This window comes from Alligator mississippiensis, chromosome 1, assembly GCF_030867095.1.
Source record: "Alligator mississippiensis isolate rAllMis1 chromosome 1, rAllMis1, whole genome shotgun sequence".
Classification (NCBI taxonomy): Eukaryota; Metazoa; Chordata; order Crocodylia; family Alligatoridae; genus Alligator; species Alligator mississippiensis.
This window is the reverse complement of record NC_081824.1, coordinates 12,275,653-12,296,205: the sequence shown is the minus strand read 5'-3', so window position 1 is coordinate 12,296,205 and position 20,553 is coordinate 12,275,653. Positions and strand designations below refer to the sequence as shown.

The following is a 20,553-nucleotide window of genomic DNA, read 5'->3' as shown; positions in this document are numbered from 1 at the left end:
TGTGATTCTCTCTGAAGTACTGTAATATCTTCCTCAGTTTTAAGCTGGAAACTTTCAAAAACCTAAGGAATTTCTTTAAGTGCATCCATAGTGTGAAATTGTGCTTATGTCTTGTTACAGGAACGTATCAGAATTGTGGTGTTACCTTTTAGTAGATAAAATACTTTTGATAAGCAGATCCTCTATATTACTCTAAAGCAAAACATATTGTTTATTTTAGGTGAAAATTCTACAAAATTTTACACCTATATTTCACGGAAATACTGCACAAAAATATGCAATATGAAGAATCACGGAATTTGGTCAGTCATATCTCGGTTGAGGATGCCTGAGTCACATGCCAAACTGTCTATTTCAACAATGCAGAATGCAGCTTATTCTCCCGTTAGTGCTTAAAACTTCCATATTTTCATACATTTCTTTTACCAAGAACATAGTGCAAAGAAAGAAAGTGTAAAAACAGTTTATTTCCTAATAGCTGTATTCAGTTCAGAAGATCTAGTAAATGCTACTCAATTGTTGCTACGGCAAATCCTGTATGGCTAATAAAATTTTACTCAGCCGAATTTTGGAGGTTTCATAGTAAGTTAAGTAAAAGTCTTCAGCACAAAAAATTAAAAAGGCAAAGCGATCAGAAGCTCTTGTACAGTTGTGAAGCTATCTTAAAGTTCTGGGGGAAATACCAGAGTAAGGTTTATTTTGCTGCTTTTTATTTTCCATTTTTAACAAACATTTTCATTAAAAGTTTTTTAGTGAAATTTGTAGTCTTCCATGCGTTGGTGGAAAAAGTTCTCTTTTCCTCCCCAGTAGTTTGATTTGAACTGTTTGGACAATATCAACCCCATACATTAAAACTGTCTTCCATGAAAAGGAAACATAGTAATTTATTCTTTTAGGGATGTTGTGACTCAAACACTCCTTTCTCTTCCTGTTGCTTGATCCAATGTAATTAAATAATAGATTTCATTTCATAACTTTGCAGTAGCAATAAAGAGGAAATTATGTTCAGCAGGGTTGTTTATTTTTTTTCTGCCCTTCCACAGCTTGAAAGTGATCCTTTCTCCCGGTGCTAAAGTGATGTGAAACAGCCCTTTCAAATCTATGTCCTTGGGAAATGAATGCTAATTAAAGAATGCACATTAAATAAGACTTGGGGAATCAGTGCCATTTTTCATACACAAAAATCTGTTGTTCAGACTTGACATTTATGCTGCTTTGCATTTCTTTCTACCTTCTTACATTTGGCATGCACTTCTCTCTTTCACCTTCTTTCTTTTCCTTATCCACGCTAGAAAATTTTGTGCTTATCTTCACATCTTCTTCCGGACAATATTATGCTGCTTAAACCGTAGTTCTTTGTTGGGCCGTTCAAAAGTTACTTCAGAAAACTAAAAGGAGGATGCCAATTTCCCTCCCGCAATTTTGCATAAAAATTCTGCTTTCCTACCAGCTCAGATTAAGTTATTTTAATAAATGTTCATAAATTTGTTGTTTTTTAAATTTTTATCTCGATTCAACTGGACTGGAAACTTTCTGGCTAGCGCTTCTCCTGCCCCACATTAAATTCGTGGGGTTCGTGTTATAGCCTTTCAGGTGTTTGGAAGGGATATCACATTGACTTCCTTTTTTAAAACGTTGAGCGTTTGTTGAAACTTGAAATAATGGCATATGTTTAATAGATTATTGAAAACAGTAAAATTTGTTTCTCATGATTCAAGCATTAAGTGCTTTTGGGAAAGCCTAGTTATATCCTTCTAAATCATATTTTTAAATTTTGTTATGTATTTTGACTGTCTTATGTATAAACCAAGAAATAATTTCATATTGCATTATAGTTAAAGATTGTATGACAGACTGAAATTTCTGGTGGTTATAACTGGAATTATATATTAGTTAAACTATATTTTATTGATAAAGACAGAACACTGGAACCAAATACTTTGCATATTCTAGCATTATTTGCCTGCTTCTTTTATTGCTGAACTAGTAGAATTTAATTTTTAATGTCTTTTGGAATTGTATTTACAGCGAACATACATGAACTCATATTAGCTACTATAGTATAACAGTTTTCGAAGCAGCCTCAAGTCTCTAGAAGTATTAAACAGATGGTGAACTTCAATATTTGTGTAATTGTCAAACACTGTAGAATTTACATTTTTCCACTTAGTACTGCCACAATAAATTTGAATTGGATATTGGAAAGTAACAGATATTTTAGTTACTTTAAAAAGTAAAAGTTGTTTTCTTTTAGGTCTGGCTTTTTGTTTCGTGGTGTTAGAAAAAGAGCTCTCTAATGTTCAGTTACACAAATCAGACCTACATTCTTCTGTGTCTTGAAGAATTAATATGAACAATCTCTAAGGGATATACTATAATTGGGAGCACAAAAATACAGAACTGGGGCACTGAAGGTTATTCTCCTGAAACAGATGACCTTGTTAAAATTACATGGTGCTTTTGGTTTGAATAATTAGGTCGGTCAAGGAGCTAGTCATTGCCAAAGATAACTGGACAGTTTTATGTTAATTCTGAATATAAAATGCTTTTAATTAATTCAGTTTGGGGATAGTCATCAAGTAAGCAGATACTTTTTCCTGTCCCTAGCCTTTCCTTGGGCTTTCTTGGTGTTTTTTTTAAATAATGACCAAAAGTTCGGGTTTTTTCATAGTCTTGTAGCCTGTTGATCTGGTTCCTGTTCAGCTTCGTTTGGATTTGAATGTCTATAACTGGAAATTAATGGTCTTCCTTTCCAGGAAGCAAAGGTGATATTCCTTTGAATCAAGGGTTCTGTTCTGCCATTTTGAATATGCTTTTACATCTTTGGCCAACTTTTAGCTACTTCTGTAGGGCTAAAGTGGATGTCTAATGTCTGTTTCTTCTCCTTTGTAGCACCCTAAATTACAATGTTAAAGCAAATGTTGCAGTAATGTTATGTTGTAGCTAACCTTAATAGTATTTCTGTGATATTTTAATGTATTTTATAGTTTCCTAAATGTACTTCATAGTTTCCCTAAATCTCATTCTCTTTGATAGCTTACTTTTGGCGTATTAAAGAAATTCTATTACCTATTTAATTTCTTTTTTATAGAGATAAACATAGTTAAATCACTTATTTTGGGGCCTCCAGTCTGTTGGAGTTAGGGGTTCCTCGATTTGTGAAGAGAAACGGAAATGGGCTTTTTGAGCTTAATGACAATGCCATAGCTAAAAACAGGTGAACCAACATTAATATTTACATATTCAGTCCTTACCTTGCAAAATTATGAGCGATCAGGTTTATTCCTCAACGAAGTAGCACAGAATTACCAGGTAGGAGATAGAATGGCATGTTTCAACAGGGCTTTAAATAATACTTGAGCATCAGACCTGAATCAAACATGCCACCGTGCTATGTTTTTGTTTAAATCCAAATGAAGATGTACTTTGCTCACCTGCTAGTCGAATGCTTTCTAAACCATTTGTTGCATTTCAAGATTGAAATTCTGCATTTGGTAACTTTTTGGTCTTCCTATTGAAGCTCTCTAAGAAAGTCTCAGCCAGCAGTATTAGCGTTCTCGTCAGCTCTCTCTCCGGCATATCGCATGAGAATTAAGTTGAACGTTGCTTGCTTTCTGTTTGGAAATATGTTTTCTTTTCATTCCTGTTGATCTTTCATCAACCTCAGGCTGAGCAACAGTGTTTTTACACGCTGTCTTTTGAATAGGTAAATGTCTCGATTTCCTGGATTATGACAGAAAAGGAAACTTGCTTGAAGGCAAGTGGCTAGTACATACGTAGAAGAGAATATTTGTTAGAATCTCGTATGTAACTTACTGTTCAGTAGTACACCGTGAATGAGATTTTCTTTTGTTGGCATTATAGGGACACATGATTTAAATAAATATCATTTCCTTCAACAATATGAGGAAGAAGCATATTCATGTGCTTACAAGACGCATGTGATTAAAACAGTAGGATGAACTATAAGCCAACAAAAAATGCTTTCTTTTGCTGTGCAAAATTAGTAACTGCTCGCTGTAATCCCAAATGGTGCTTGGCTTTGGTTTTCAAATGTGTTGAAAATGGAAGGAGAGGAAACTGCAGAATAATGTAAACCTTACCTCTTAGTTTACATATCATAGTAAATACCATGGAAAGAAAACAGGAGTAATTGATTCAAAGTTAGTAGATTTGAACACATACTCCAATATAAATAAATATATATTTTCTTGAGAGAGAAATTATTTTTAATTTTTTTTAATGCTTTAATCATTTGTTGCTAACAAATTCAGTATTTTCCTTCAATAATATCACTACTGATTTAAATTGGGATATTCAAAGGAGCCCAAATGACCAGGTATCCAACTCCTTTTGAATTTCAGTTCAACTCTGCTGTGTACCTCAGTACATAGTATCCATGTCGAACAGTGGACACTGCGAACCATGCAGTCTTCTCCTCTGGTAACAGTTATCTGCTTTGCTGGGCAGGGTTTTATACTATTTATCTTCGTTAATGCCCTGCAGACGTGCGTGGGCCAGTTCATACCTCTCAGGGTGCGTGCCAACTCAGGCATACACCACTGAACCATTTAGACTCGGATTTTATTCTTTGTATTTTTCTTTGCAACTCCAACAGCTGGAGGCTAGTGTATTTTTTCTGTATTTTCAGTTGCTGGCTGAGCGTGTATTATAATCACAGGACTGCAGGACTTGGCCCCAACCTGTAGTGTCTTTGCTTCACCTTGTTTAGTATATAGGACATATTTCATTTACCTTCTAGGACAGTCAGCATAAGAGTTTGAATGCTTATAAAGCCTCCTGAAACTTTACAGCCTGTTGGATTATATGGCAAGGTCCCTGGGAGATGGGGAATATTTAGCTTACACAGGTGCGAAGGGTGAACTAGGTTCATTGTTCTCATTTTATAAATGGCAAAAGAGAAAGGTAGAGTTACTTCCCTGAAGTCTCTCAGTAAGTAATTTGGGCATATTCAAAATAGGACTCGAGAGCATCTGATTCCCAGTCTGCACCTCACTAGAGGGGGATAGTTTTGATACTACTACTATCTTTTTATTGTTCTTTCATTTGTCTATGTCAGTGGATATCATAAAAAATTCATCAGACTCTTCTTTGTACTTGTAGACTGCAAAGATTCTGGACGTAAAATATTAGACCTCTAATTTTAATTCTGGTATGGAAATGGAAAAGAAGGAAAAAGACACGTTTGTGGTGTTCACGGTTAAGTTGAAATTTAAGATGTATTCATGTGATTCCTGGCATTCTCTTCTTCTTTTTGATTTAATGTTTGAAAACATGACAAGAAGATTTTATTTTAAAATTGCAGGTTCATATATGCCCTTCAGGTTTTATCAAAAAAATATAAGACCTCCTTGTATTTTAAATGTATAGAAGTAGGCCCTTAAACTGAAGTTTTAACTTCCATTAAAATACCAATATAAATTACTTTCACCCTTCCTGTGTAGCTATATTTCCATGATTTAATTTAAAATAATTAATTAAATATATATATAATGTTTTTGGTGGAAGCTAACATTAGGTTTTCTACTATGAAAGGACTTGGGAAAGAGAGATTTTTTTTTTTTTTAATATTTTATAATTTCCTTAATTGCTTTTTCATGGATGACTGTAATTTCATGAAATTGTTTTCTACCTCTGCAAATGAGTACAGGAGAGCTGTGAGCATGAGTGCATTTCCATACAGAGAAAAAGGGAATGTAAAAAGTCTCCAAAACTTACTCTCCTATATGAAATAATAGCATTGTTATTCACTGCATAGAAGAAGAGAAAAGTTGGCCCTTTGACTAGAATAGACAGAAATCAGACCAGAGGCCTGATTCTACCTACTAGGCCCTCAACATGTCGAACTGGCGCAGAGGTGGAAATTATCTGCATCAGGGAAAGGTTGGCACTGTACTCCCCTACTTAAAGCAAGAGTAAAGCAAGCAGCAAAGAATCAATGCACTGAGATTTTCTTCCACAATTTTGTCCTTCCCATTGGGGCGAGACAGCCTAGAATGTGTGGTCAGGTGGTACAATTCATGCTCACCCCACAGATAGCACTCAGCCTTTGTTCAACAATGTCCACTGGGCTGAAATACCCTCCAGACCATTGGTTGGCTGCAGATATTCGGTACAGCCTTCTGCAAACGCTATCCCGCCGTGTAGGTTGAAGCAGCTGCTCCCACTTAATCCATACATTTAAAAATGGCTATCTGGGCTTTTCTGCTCTATCGCTTATGTTTAGAAGGATCTTTTGCAAGACAAGAAGGGCAATGCTTCCAGACATGCTGAGAGGCAAAGACTGTTTGGTAACAGTTTTTGTTGGATCAACTGTATTGTTGGGAGAGATGTTAGACAGGTTTCGGGCACAAAGTACCCTTCCTCGGATCTGGGATAGAAGTATTCACAGCTCGAGCAGGGAGAAGTTGATGAGGCAAAAGTGAAATGATATGATAGTCTCTTTAGGGAACAAATGCCTGCACGCTTGAGAACGGAGTCCAAGGCTTAAGGAGGCAAGGGCAACACTAAATTAACTTCCTCTTATTCAGACTAGCCCTAAGAAGTGTCCCTGCTTCTATGCCAGGGGTGGGCAAAATGCAGCCCGCCGGGCCTTTCAATCCTGCCCTAAAAAATTTAGAAAATTAATATTTATCTGCCCCTGGCTGCCAAAGCTGTTACCTGGGCATCTGTTGCTCTATTAAATATGGCTGAAGAAAAATATATATTGTCGACTTGACAACAGATGTCTGGTGATGGAAAACTTGATTGAAATCCTTTCACCTGCCAAGTGAAGGCTGGGGTTTTTTTTCTTCCCAAATCGGTTTCAGGGGATTAGTTAAAGACCTCTGTAACACTCTGAAATGGTTAACTATTAGGATGACCAGATCATTTTTTTCTCAGTATATTCCATCTTTGTATAGCATAAATGCTGACTTTCAAAGACATATATTCTTCCCTAGGCCATGAGAATGAGAATTTCAAGAGCAAGCTCTGGTTGCTCAAAAAAAGAATGGTATATGCAAAAGGTTAAGATTACTATCTTTAACACTTGCATGCCATCAAAATGGTTGGGGCACTTTGTATAGAATACATTAAAATTAATTTAGAGCACTGTACCTGAATTCATAATAAGCTATTGTTTCAGTGTTTTGGCACAGCAGAAGATGAAAATAGGGAATTTCTGATGCATGTTTAAAAAACTCCGAAGTTGTAACCAGGTGAACTATGATCTAATTTTCATCTATAATGAAAACTAAAACACAGTTTCCTAAAGCATTATTTTTGGCTTTCGCCACTTTAAAGGTATGCAAACATAACCACTTACACTTCCTTAATATAGTTTAACAACGATAATGATTATATCACAACTGCAGCGTGTTTGTTTTTTTGGCATTTCTTCCACTTTGTTAAAATATTTTTTGGCAATATTCAGAGATAATTTAGTTTGGAAATAATAGAAGAAAAAATAATTATGAAAAAACAGACAATACTAACTAAAGTAGATCTATTACTGTCATGCAGGAATGAATACTCCTTTCAACAAGTCTATAATTTGCAGAAGTTAAAAAAAAAATAGCCGTAAGGTGACTGTTAACATGCTTTAGTTCATCCTGCCAAGAAAGTTAACTTCATAAAGTCATTAAACCAGTGATTAGGTTTTAAAATATTATTCCCCAGTCATTTCTTCTTAGATTTTTAAAATAAAGATGCTGTATATACTACTTTCTTTGTAATGTAGAAAATTGTAAAATATGCTTATTTTTCATAAACTCTTAATTATTAACAGAGCTATTTGTGCTGCTGTAGTTAAAGTTATTTCAGTACTTCTGTTATTAAACCTTCATTTTAAGGGGTTTACAATTTGACTGTAACGAAACTATATTCCAACTCTGAGGTCTCAGTCATTTTTTCTGCTTTCAACAAAATTTGGCTTGGGTTGTTTGTTTGTTTTTGCTAAGAAGCAACATACTTTTGGGTACATTCTGTGTATTAAGATAACCCCAAATAAAATGTTGTTTCAGTGTGTGCTATGTATTTTCAACCATTTAAAGTTTTATTTTTTGTTCGTTTGTTTTCTAAACGACAACAGCGTAACTTGACATTTAAACGTAAGCACTTTCTGTTCCCAGCACCGAGTTCTCCGATTGGGCTCGGTACCGAAGAACTTCCTTGCGGGGTCGGTGGGGAAACAATCCGATATCTGCATCAGACGGCAGAGCCGGGCTCACACCACTTCTTAACTACTGCCGCAGGACTCAGAACACTGATTTCCCAGCAGCACCTGTAGTCGGCGGCAGTAGATCTAGTAGCTGTGGCACCCTGGGAAGCCACTTTTTTTGAAGCTGATTCGCCTCCCAGTCAAACCAACTGATCTTGGTTGTGCGTGGCTGAAAATGAACTTCCAACAGAACTGCTCAGGGGTGTTGTGCATCTTCTCTGCAACAACCTGAAACCCACCTTCCTCACACAACATGACCACAGTCGACTCTGTCTTCAGCAACATCCGCAGTCCGTGCGTAGAGAAGGAGTGAGGGTACATCGTGCATTAATAGGAAACGCATAAAGGTCCTACGTGCCAATTCGTTATCATGCTAATTGCAGCTTTGCACTTGGATGTTGCATTTCGTATGAGTCAATTATAAGTGTGCTAGACTATAAATACATAATACGATCCCATCCTGGACTGTGGGGTACATATTTTTTAAATAGATTGTTTAAATACATGTTTACCTGAGTGTGTTCCAGTTTTGCAGGTAGCCATTCAGAACTAGTTCTGGTTTCCTTGGGTAAATAATTTATATTTTGTAGCCCTGCGTGAAATAATTACTTTCCTGTTTTGCCTTTTTTTTTTAGGCTAAAGATATTAAATGTCAGAATGTCAGAGGCACATTGTTGTTTATACTAAATTAAGCAGGTCTAACAAAAAGCAAAAATGTCATGGATAAAGTTCCTGTTACGTTTATATAAACTAAGCGTGTTACAAGTGACATTTATCTTGCTGTCACCAGTATAACTCTATTAAAGCATTAAAGTATTACTCTGTTAAAGTGTAACTTGGTAGCTTTTTCCCTATAAATCATTAATTAGGTGGATAGGCTGTAGAGTCACTTTCACGTGAGTTATATTTTGTCACCTGTTCACATCTTCATTATGATTTGAAAGAAGATATGTCAACTTCCCCCAGAAATAGTCAGCTTTTTATGATTTGAAGATGAATGTTTTAAGAATAATGCCAATGCCTTATAGTTGTGATACTTTTTCTACTGTGAACTGTTCTGTCGGAACATATTTTCCGTTTGAGTATTTCTACAGTTGTTTTATATGGTATTTGAAAAAGCTGTATTATATTATCACCACGCTGAGGTCAGTTTTCAAAACGCTTAAATTGACTGGTCCAAAGTCACTCTTGGAGTAATTCCATTGACTTCAGTAAAGTTACACCAGGGATGAATTTGGCCCATACTTGGTAAATTATTCTTATCCAGCCCCATATTTATATTTTATGTTGGAAATATAAGTACCTTGTGTGTCCTCAAACTAATCAGAATAAGAAGCAGTTTTGCCTTTGCCAAAAAATAGAACTATCATTTTTCACATTCTTACATTTTCCAGTTCAGTTTCAAGTCAGATTATGTTACTGTAACTTCTGAATTCCTGAAAACTCCCGTCTCTAGCTGCGAAGGCCCAGCCGAGCATTTCAAGGGAGAAAATTTGAAGCTTTTCATGCAGTATGTTTTGTGTTGTGCATTCCAGATACAGTTAACGTTTTGTGTGTATGTGATTAGTGTGGAAAAAAAATTAATGCAGTCTAGTATTATGATTTATGGACTGAATCCTTTGCCCACTGAACACTTGCCAAAATGAAAATCTTTTTTTTTTTCCTTTGGATATTAGAAACAGCTACTGTTTTTGTTGATCTTTTTAACTTCTGAATAGGCCCATTTCAAGTCATAGCAGCATGGGAGCTCAGATTAATAATATACTTATTCAGCCAGTGATACTGAGTAAAACTCTGGCTAGTGTGGGTATGAAGGATAGAGTTTCTTAAAATTATTTTCAGGTGCATTAATGCATTTCTGAAAGTGGTGCATGAAGATATTTTTGCATGGAAATAAAGCAGATGTTTACTGATTGTATCAGGTGGCAGGTAGGCACGTAAGTCATAATGTAATTGTATTCTTTTATCATAAACTCATACGCTGGACAAAAGTCCTCCTTACTAGCTGATGGAGACAAGGGCAAAAGCAAACAACCTCTGAAATTCTCCTTCCTGGGCAGTGTTTCCCAACCTCATAGGAGTGTCCTCGCTAGTCCTACGAGGTCTCTGTTTTATCACTCCTGATATTCAAAGTTGTCGTGAGCCTTATCCAAAGGTCATCAGAGTTAATGGAAGGAAGCTCACTGATTTTGATGAACTGTGGATTAGCTTTCATTAGCCTGCAGTTTGTTCATGAGTTTGCTGTGTGCTGCATAGCAACTTAAGTTATATAGTCTGTGAGTGTGAATTAGCCCCATTTCCTTCACTCTGCACTGGGTAGAAGAGGGTTGCCAAAAGCTACGTAAAAGATCGCAGCACTGCTTGTCCCAGAATGCCTTCTGGCCTTCTCAAGGGCTCTTTGCTCCCTAGACAGAGGACTGAATGGATTTGTAGACCTTTAGACCACAGTGGTGACAAGGATGAAGTGAGCTTCAGCCCACAAAAGCTTGTGCTGTACATCTTATTTAGTTAGTCTATAAAAGTGCATATCTCCCCAGCCTTTTGACTGACTTCAGATCCACACAGCTAACTACCTCTCTGAATACAGATAAAGACCATTCTTTCCCTTCACTCTCCCTCGGCAGCCATGGTCGCAACCTTATGGCATTGCTCAAGTCAGTCCTTGCGTCTCAAGCTAATGGTGAAGTCCTACCTCTAAGAGAGCTTTTAGTGACTTCAGTGGCGTTAGTATTTTGCTTTAATTCTTCTATCGCTCTCAAATGGTAAGAGAGCATTGGTAGCTTAGTCTTCACATGAATGTAATTGGTGTTGATGCTGGTACAAGGGAGGCAGGAGATTTCCCCTGAAAAATTGCTTATAGAAATGTATAAAATTAATAAATGTTGCGGCTTTAGAAATCTGAGCAGAATCTGTTAACCTGCCACCTTTAGAGAGTAAGGTGACATGCTTTTACTCCTCGTGTCCATTCTTTGCACTGGGACAGTTGGGAGCCGGATGAAAGGAGTCTGGGTAGAGAAATGGGTTTGTTATGCTCTGAAATGAAGCAATATGATTGCTGCGATATTATATAGTTTGGCCGGGTACACTTTTACCCAGATAAGTGACTGGAAACCAGTTTATACCTGTAACAGAACAGAAGTTCGGCACACGTAGATTTGTTTAAAACAGTGGACCCTGGACTAAGATTTACCCCGTCCCGTCTGTCCCCCACGCTCCACCAAAGGGCGAATGTGTCTTCTGTTCACTACCCATCGAAACTGTGCCGCTTACAGAAAACCGCCTAACAGATCCAGTCCGCTTCAGGCTTTTTGAATGTCTCTCCCTAGTCTTTATGGCTGGGATTTTGGTTATTAGGTGTTGGGTGCCCGAGTCGTTTCGGCAGTTTTGAATGCCCTAGCCTGTATTTGTAAGATATATATTTTGCAACGGGTTGCTACACAGTGTATTCATTTGGACTCATTTCCAAACCTAGCAACGCAATGCAGAATATAGAAGCTGTCCTATTTAACATTTCTTGTTTTTTATTAGTTGCAGCAAGCAGCTGAAGTTTCTCAGTTGAGGGGAGCACGAGTCATCTCTGCTGAAGATCTTCTGTTTTTGATGCGCAAAGATAAGGTACAAGAATCAGGCATTTTGCATTGTAAATAATGTGTTGCTCGTGCATATGATATAAGTGTAATCAAATACACAGGGATCCAACATTTATGATTAATAGCTTGGATGTGATGGACTCTGCCCACTAACATAACTGTCTTCTGTCTGTCACCATCCGGCTTTCTAGCATCCTTCTACTTGGCGGTGCTGTGGATTCTGGTGCAGCATTCAGCACAACACTATCCTTCAATCTCTTCAGACTTAAGCTGTCACTAAATCTATTCTTGTTCTTCTTGATATTTCCCAAACCTCTCTCTCTGGTCTACTGTCTTGTACCAGCTTCTAATACCTTTGTCCTAGCTTCTAATACCCTTGTCCGTGTCCTGGTCTTCCCTTGCCTTGAGTACTGCTGCCCCCCCTCATATTATATCAGTTAATTGTGAATTTTTCAGTTAAAATCAGCTTCTGTATTCATAGATCTGGGTTTTTTTCCTTCTTACTTGAGTCTCTCATCAGACCTCTGGTCTTAGTCTGCAGAAAACGTTAATGTTTGATGCTCACTTTCAATAACCTACACTACCTACATTACTTTACTGCTGTCTAGATCTCACATTGCCATTTCCTACTCTACCATTCATCCTTCATGCTCTTCCTTTTCTGAGAATGAGGCTACAGAAAAACGTTTTATCCATGTTCAAAATGTTGTCAACCTTTTCATTCTGTGACCTGCGTGCTTTGGAACCGAGATTGAAAGTTTGCAGCGACACGGTATTTGTGTCAGGAAAATCCCCATAAAAACCCAACCAAATTGCACCACGTTACAAGCCTTTGAGAAATGGTTAAGTGCTATGCTGAAGAAATGGTTAACTCCTTGCTATAGTCTCCTCTGCAGCGGGAATGCAGAAGCGTGGCTCTGAGCAGAATGTGCCTTGCCTTTGTAGCTCTGGTCTGCTCTGGGCCACGTCTGCATCAGAACCAAGAGCAGGGGCCCGATTCTCTTGCTGTCTCAATGAGCCCCATTGCCTTTTCATTGTGTTGGAGGAAGCCGAGTTAGCTTCAGAAAAGAAAAGAGCCAGACCTAAAAATGGTTGGACAATAAGATGGGAATGAGAACCTTGGATGAAGATAAGACTGATCCTAGAGAGACAGTGTTGAAAGCATCAAACTTGGGGGAAGTGGATAGAAGAGTCTGCACCTGCTAGAGTTCACTCCTCTCCAGAATGTGGGTTGCATCCCAAGGGTCTTGAGCCCCAGCGTTTTTCTACTGTTAATAAAAAATTGTGAAGCTCTGCAGTGTCCCATCCCCACTAGTGTTGGTCTATGCAGAGGATAACAACCCGGCTATAAGTTACTCTCTGAAGTCACATGGCTGAGGTCTGTGGTGTGAATCTGTAGATTCCAGCCCTGCTGCTGACCTTGCAAGTGTTGATTTCAAGCTGCATGATGGAATTCCTCATTTTAAAAAATTGCTGTTTGAAACTACAAAACTATGCACACACACACACACACACACACAATATTAAAGAATATTATTAATATTGCAAAATTGGGCACTCAAAAGCTGGATTGCTGAGTTGAAGGGTGCCTTCTTGACATTGCAATATCCTAGTCTTTACATTCTCTTACCTCGGACACTTTTCTCATTCAGCCACAGAATACGATTTCTCTGGCATGAGTTGGGGTTGTGTAGCAATGGAGGCTGTTATCTACAAGACGTTTTCTGCAAGGATAAAGCCTTGGAGATATAACTTTCCTTTGTCCCATTAAAGTTAATTCATTCACCTCTAGCAGTTGTAGTTTCACCACATGCCTTCAATTCCCAAGGAAGGCAGGAAAACATAGAAAGAGAAAGGATGGTCCCTGGTGAGGACAGAATTAATAAATATTTTTTATTTTAGTATCTCTGTTTCACTTTCTAACTTGTAAAATGAAGATAACAGTTCCTCTGCATGTTTTAGGGGGGTTGGGAGCATAAATGGCCTGTGAAGATTGCAGGTAAAGTAATAGTGAACACCCACCATAGAGGAAATTGAGAACTCTGCCTTTGATTGCTCTGTGAATTAAGCGTTCATTAAATGAGTGCCATTCATTTTAAGCAGTAAACAAGGCAGGAATTAATCAATTAAAGATTATATTATATAATCACGGGAACCAAATGAGGCTGGCACAAGTAACCATAAGTCTGGTATTTTGTAACTTTTGAATCCTTGATTTTGTAAAATTAATGTTCTTTTAATGTGGGGTTTTTAAAAGGAAATAAACTATTCATATCGTTTTCTTCTTCCTTCATTCCTACGAGGTGGCGAATTCCTACTCCATCTGGTGTCCTCTCAGTGGAGCATTCGCTGCTGAGTCCCTGTGCTGGGCCTGAGGTGGAGAGGGATGTGGTGCATCAAGAAAGCCTAGCAGGGTTCCCTCCTGCTGACTATGGAGTGTAGTTTTGGGGATGTTGCTGCTCTTCCATTGCGTGTCCAGACCATTTGTGCTCCTTTATGCTCTATACAGGCTGCCAGTTTCTCCCCTGCAGATGCAAGCAAGAGACAGAGAATGGAGATTTAAAGCAACAAGTCTCAGAAAAATCTGAATGGAATTTAATGGGACAAAGTAAAGCTAGGTCTCCAAGGCTTTGCCCTTGCCCAGTTGCATAGGCCAGATAAAGCAAAAAAAAAAGGCCACAGGAAAAATGTTTAATGAAGCTAAGCAACCAAAACATAAGGATGCAGATAACTCTTTCTATGCTTATAAGGCCCTTGAAGCTGTGGGCATATTTTTAAAAGTAACTAATGATTTTGAGTGCCTACCTTTAAATGCCCTAGAGGTGTACCTGCCCAAAGTCACTAGTCACTTTTGGAAATTTAGGAAGTTTTAGTTGGGGCTATTTTTTCTCTCTTTGCACTGTGAGAAATGGCAATTTCATTATAAAAAGCAGAAGCCCCTGTGGAATTCCTCTCGACCTCAGTTGGACTTCCTCATGCAGGGAGCTGCTGCAAAATTGGAGAAATATTATGTAATTACTGGGTGCATCTACATGTGAAATTAGGGTGCAGCAATAAACTTTGGCTCCGTTTCATCCAGAGGAAGGGGCTCCCAGGCACAGCATCTACATGTGTGCCCAGGACTGCAGCACTGAGCGGAGATGGAGTAGCCCTGGGCAGGCAGGAGGACCAGGGGGGTCAGCCCTGGGTTCTGGGTGGTGGCATCAGGTAGCAGAGGGTCTGGCTGGGGCACGAGGATGCTAAAGTGTGGGGGCTAGGTGGCAGGCAGCCCCCCTATTTTAGCATCCATGTGCCCTAGCCCGCCCCTGTTGCCATCAACACATGCGTTTCAGTGCAGACAGTTACTCTGCCATAGGATAGTACTCTCCCTGTTAACTTACTGTGTCCTGATATCGGTGCATGTGTAGACAGTACTGCTTTGCTGCATAACTAATTAGTCAACCCCACAGTAAAACACACATGTAGCTACACCCGCTGAGTGCTATACTATGCCGTGCTATGCTATATATAGATATAGAGGCCAGTAAATAAATAATATAATGTGTGGGTGTTGCATCACGTCCTAACCCTGTAAGCAAATATTTTGTATGTGTTTTGTTTAATGCTAACATGCTCTTTTTTTCCCTCTTCCCCACACCTTAGAAAAAACTGAGAAGGCTGCTTAAATATATGTTTTTCCGAGACTACAAATCTAAAATTGTCAAAGGCATTGAAGATGATGATCTTGTTGAAGGTATAAAAACTTTGAGATGAGTTTGCCTTTTGCCAGTGTTTTTGTCTATCCTGATATTATATACCTCATCTAGGTAATTTTAGATACCCAAAATATTGACATTGCAAATTCTGTTTAATTTGGTGCTTTTCCATTCAAATTACTTCATAAAAGTGCAAGCCTTCTGTACACCTTCTAAATGATAAGAGGGACTGTTTAATGTCAGAGCTCTGCTGAAATGAGACAGATGCTGATTAAAGACTGATTGATTTCAGTATGTGTAATCTACACGTGGTAGCTACCATTCACAAAACAGGGGTGCATGGCTTCAAACTCCATTTAAACGGGCATTAAAGAAATATTAGCGGAGGTTTTTTACCTTTTTTTACAAAGGAATCATAAGCTAAAGTCACTTAATACTGGTGTATTGCAAGGATTTCCTTCCTGTGTTTGAAGTTTGAAGCAACCAATTCATAGTTTATAAAACTGAAAAGATTTTTGCTTCTCCACTTTACAAGCAAGTCATAGAATTTATAACAAATGGACCTAAAACCAAAAATCTATTTAATTTATAAATGTTTTTAGATTGAGTTCAACTGAATTAAATGGATCCAATGAAGCTTGCTGATTTACACTAGCCACTGCCTTTTATTTGTAAACAGTAGTGTGAATTGACTTTAGGATATGGGCATTTATGAAATATTTTTTTCCTCCATGTGTTGACACAGGACACATGAAGACGCTAGTATAACACTGGTATAGCTTGTTGTAACAATAAACTGTCATTGTTTTGAATTAAAAAGCAAACATCTATCTTTATAGAAAATGAATTGTATTTTACTTTATATACTTGTTAAAAATAATTTCCACGTTTGCTTGAGTTGATCCCTGATATCTGCTCTTTATACTGTTTGTGAATATTGCCAATGGCCAATGACTATTGCTTTTTCTTTTGTGACCAATACATGGGTGCATTTTTGTAAGCCCTTTTGAAATTTTACTTTCCACCTTTCTCTGGCATATGTTATTTTCAAAGCTTTGAGGCACAGCATTAATGTTTCACTCTTGATGAAGTACAGTAATACCATCCTACTCCCAGAGGGTTTTTTTTTCTTTTTTAAAGCTCAGCTCCATGCCTTAATTAAAAAAAAAAATTGAAATAATCTTCTGGAAATCACTTATGTGCTTATGAAGATGACACCTAAGAAGGAAGCATTCATCTGAAAAGTTAGGCTTAAATTGTCAAACGGGCCATTGAACCTATGAATTGTAAGCAAACTGCATTTTGCAGCATTGAGTTTTGAATATTAAGTTTTGTCCCTTGAGCTAGGATTATCTTCTTAGTTACTAGGCCATGTCGCCAGCTATCTTGGTGGTTGGCAGTGGAATAAAAAAATTGTCTGTGGATCCACTCATGCTGCTTAAGGGTTTGCTTGATGATCAGCTTTAGCACATGTATGCATTTGAGAAGGATTTTTTCCTACATATATTGAGTTCTCTGAGCTTGTATGAGAGCATGGAAGAACAGTCACTTCCCTAGGAGGATCTTGTGGGAATCATTTAGGAGAAGAAAGGGCTTAAGAGTATTTCCACAGGTAGCAGGGAGCCCAGTGGCACAGTTGGCTTGGTGGGCATTTTGAATCAAGTGATGCACTGGGGGAGTCCAGGTTGATAGTGTACCCTCTGTATAGTGTATGAAAGGCCAAGTAGGATGTTTGTTATTAAAGTCAAAGTTTGTGAGATGATTTTTATTTCCCTAAATGTAGATCATGTCCACACTGCTGTCAAGGAAATGCTTCTCAACAGAGTTCATTAGCCTGTACTTGGCTATGTGCGGCTAGCCTGCTACCGCTATGACACGTGCTAGTTTAAAGCTAGCTTGGGTAGCACTATCTACACTACATTTGTGTTATCTTGCTGACTGCAGTGTAGGCATATCCTCAGTCTTTGGGTCAGGTGCGGCTAAGGATGGTATGATAAGGTAGCGCACTTCCCAGATGCAATTTTTTCCTCTTTGACGCTGGCTTGTGTGTGGAGTTGCAGATTGGGATCCTATTTGAAGTTGATCAAATAGACAGAATTAAAGGAAAATAATTTTCTTCCTTTTTCACATCATTCTTTTTCAGACCAGACCTCACTTTCCTGATTTTTTTTTTTCTCCCCAAAATGCCAGCAAGAAAAAGGTTTAACAATTCATGACTAACAGAAAATTTAAGTTGTCTGTTACTTAGTGGGAGGTATTTTTACAATTTACTAAAAAGTCCTTCACATGTAATTTCATGAATGTATGTCAGATGATATAAAGGATCTTGGATACACCAAAATAAGGGACCTTGTGTTTTTGTCCACTTTCCTTTAGACAAATTCAACAGTAGCAGTGTCAACAAAAGGCAGAAACTTGCTCAAGACTTTCTCAACTCCATTGACCAGACTGGAGAGCTCTTAGCTATGTTTGAAGATGATGAAATCGATGATGTTAAGCTGGAGAGGATGGAGGTAATTCTTGTTCCTTCCCCCACTTGCAACTAACCCGAATATGGAAAAGAAAAGTGTAATGACTTCATACGTCATGCTGTTCTGATTGGGTTTTTTTCACCACACATAAAATTAATTGATTCCCTTTTGCACAGATGGTCTAAAGGAATCTTATTTCCATATCCAGAAGAAAATATTTGCTGAGAGGCAGGGGAATGAATGAAGCGTAGTTATGAATCTTTCCATCCCTCTCATATCCCTGTTTCTCTTCTATAGACAGTGAGTTCTATTTTAAAATATTATGGTTAGGAAAGTATTAGTTGGGAGGAAGTCTTACTTATTACTCCTCTTACATGGGAAAAATATTCTCAAAGAATTAATAATGAGCATTTCTTTTCCATGAGGCATAGCTTACCAATAAAAGGGAAAGTGCTCTGTTTGCACACCACACAATCTTCAGTTTACCCTTTTCTCTTGTTGTCTTCAAAGTCTGCTTCCTGTCCTTTCTACGTGTTTAAAGTCTGTCTTCGTTACTATGTGAGCAATCTGCTCCTAATCTTACTGACTTGGTACTAATGATAGGATCTTTAAGTTGTCCTCTTTGGTTTTTAAAATGGTTTTACTTATTTTCACTGCTGTATTCAGTCCTGTTCAGCCATGTTTGCCAAAAGCACCTTTTTGTTGGTTTTCTATTGGTTCATTCAAAGGCAATCTGGAGAAGAAATAATGTAGCTTTTGTGCTAACCTCGAGTATTGGGTCCAGGTCTTTACTGCACCTAGACCCAAATTTTTGACTTGGGGAACGTAGGGCAAGGGCAGAGTGGCCATGAGCCCCAGCTTGAGAACCCATGCGCTAGAGAAATAGGTCTCGCCTCTCCTGCTACTCAAATTATAATTTAAGATCTTGAGAGGGAATGTACTTTCTTTTATTGGGTTTTTTTGTTACGGGGCCATGTACATTTTTGGCTCTATGCGAGCGATAAGTGCTAATACTTTGTTAACAAGAAAACATCTAATGCTGTACCATAACTCCCTGCTGTTCTCTGCCTTCCATTAATTTATAACAGTGCAACCTTTTCTTTTTTTTTCATCTGGTCAACTCCAAAGTTTTCCAAAAAAATACGATGACCTTAGTTCTTTTGGAGCCCATGTCAAATTTCCTAGATAGGTCTTTTATGTTGGTTTTCAAAGGATTCATTCCTGGATCACATACTTCACTTCATGACCACTTAACTTCCCCCCCGCCTCCTACCTCATAGCAACCCAAGAGTTTGGTTCAGGAAATGTAGGGGATGCAGTTAACATTGTAATGGGCCTGAGTCTTTTTTTTACAGTAGGATTGCACTGATTTAAATCAATTCTTTTGCGTAAATTAACTTCTGATTTGCACCCACTTATTTACCGTAGATGTATTATGCTAAAGGTGCGTGGTTAATATGGGCATTTCCTTTCTGGTTTGCAACAACAGAAGTAAAACTAGCATGTTTCAGACATTCAGCTTTTCTGGCCTTCCAGCGTTCTGGCCCTCTTTTGTTTTGGGTTCATTGTTGTTGTTTGCTTAATTTTATTTTTGGGGGTGGATAGGGGAGAATCAGAGACCGCAGGGAATGTAATCCAGTCCTAAAAAGGAGAGTTGTTAGCATGTGAAGTAGTCTAGTGTATCGTATTTTCTTTGTGCAGTAGATTATGATTAACCCATGCTAAGTTTTGGAGGAAGTCCAATAGACACTTTAAAAAACTTTAACAGCCTTCTTTAAGGAATTAGTGTATTTAAATCATGAACTGTGATCTAAAGGCTGGGTTCCTTTTAGGTATCAATTACCTCAAAAATGTGTGGTTATCTTGGTTTGGACAACTGCAAACGGTTTCAGTTCCACTTTGCCCTGGGCCAAAAACATGCAAAGTTGTCCAGAGCAGATGATAAACATATATTTCTGATGTCATTATGGGCTAAACAGGATATGATTGTTTAGTGGTATGGTTTCACTTATGATACAGAAAGCAAATATTGTTTATGCTTTACGTCTTTAAAAACATTTTATAAAATTAAAGCTCAAACTACATGAGATAGCTTGCTCTTCTGTAGGGTCCATCACATACTTCTATTGCCGTGGATTACAAAAAGCCTTAAATGACTATCAGATATTAATGAAGTGGAACAAATAGTTTTTCAGTTTTGATTGGAAAATATCAGCTCATGCTGTCAAATTACCTGGCAGGGGTATTCTGCAATCAAAATATCTAGCAGTTTGAATCAGCTTTCTGTGTCATTGATCTGAAACGAGCAAACTAGCTCTACGAATGATAAAATGAACAATGTACGTGTTAAGTAATCTTAAAATTCAGGGTGTAAAGGCAGTTGTTAATAAAAGCCACAACCTCTGTCTGTTAATTTAAGTCCATAAGTTCATCGTAGTTGTGTTATCTCTTATAGTCGTTACGGTTGATATACTACTGTTGTTGACACTTGTACAACTGTAGTGGCAGTCAGCCGTGTTGACAACAAAGGCAAGATTTGTGCCTGTCTCTCAGTTTATTTGACTACTATGACCCAT

The 20,553-nt window shown here is 37.9% G+C and overlaps 1 protein-coding gene across 10 annotated transcripts in view; it reads left to right on the top strand.

Annotated features, from left to right (window-relative positions):
• SUPT3H (SPT3 homolog, SAGA and STAGA complex component) overlaps positions 1-20,553 on the top strand; it is a 434,721-nt gene that overhangs the window by 283,804 nt on the left and 130,364 nt on the right. For all 10 annotated transcript variants that reach the window (XM_059728886.1, XM_059728883.1, XM_059728873.1 and 7 more), the window contains 3 exons: positions 11,750-11,836; positions 15,454-15,544; positions 17,883-18,019. In XM_059728886.1, the coding sequence (XP_059584869.1) occupies positions 11,750-11,836; positions 15,454-15,544; positions 17,883-18,019 (315 nt within the window). The remainder of the gene's footprint in view (positions 1-11,749; positions 11,837-15,453; positions 15,545-17,882; positions 18,020-20,553) is intronic.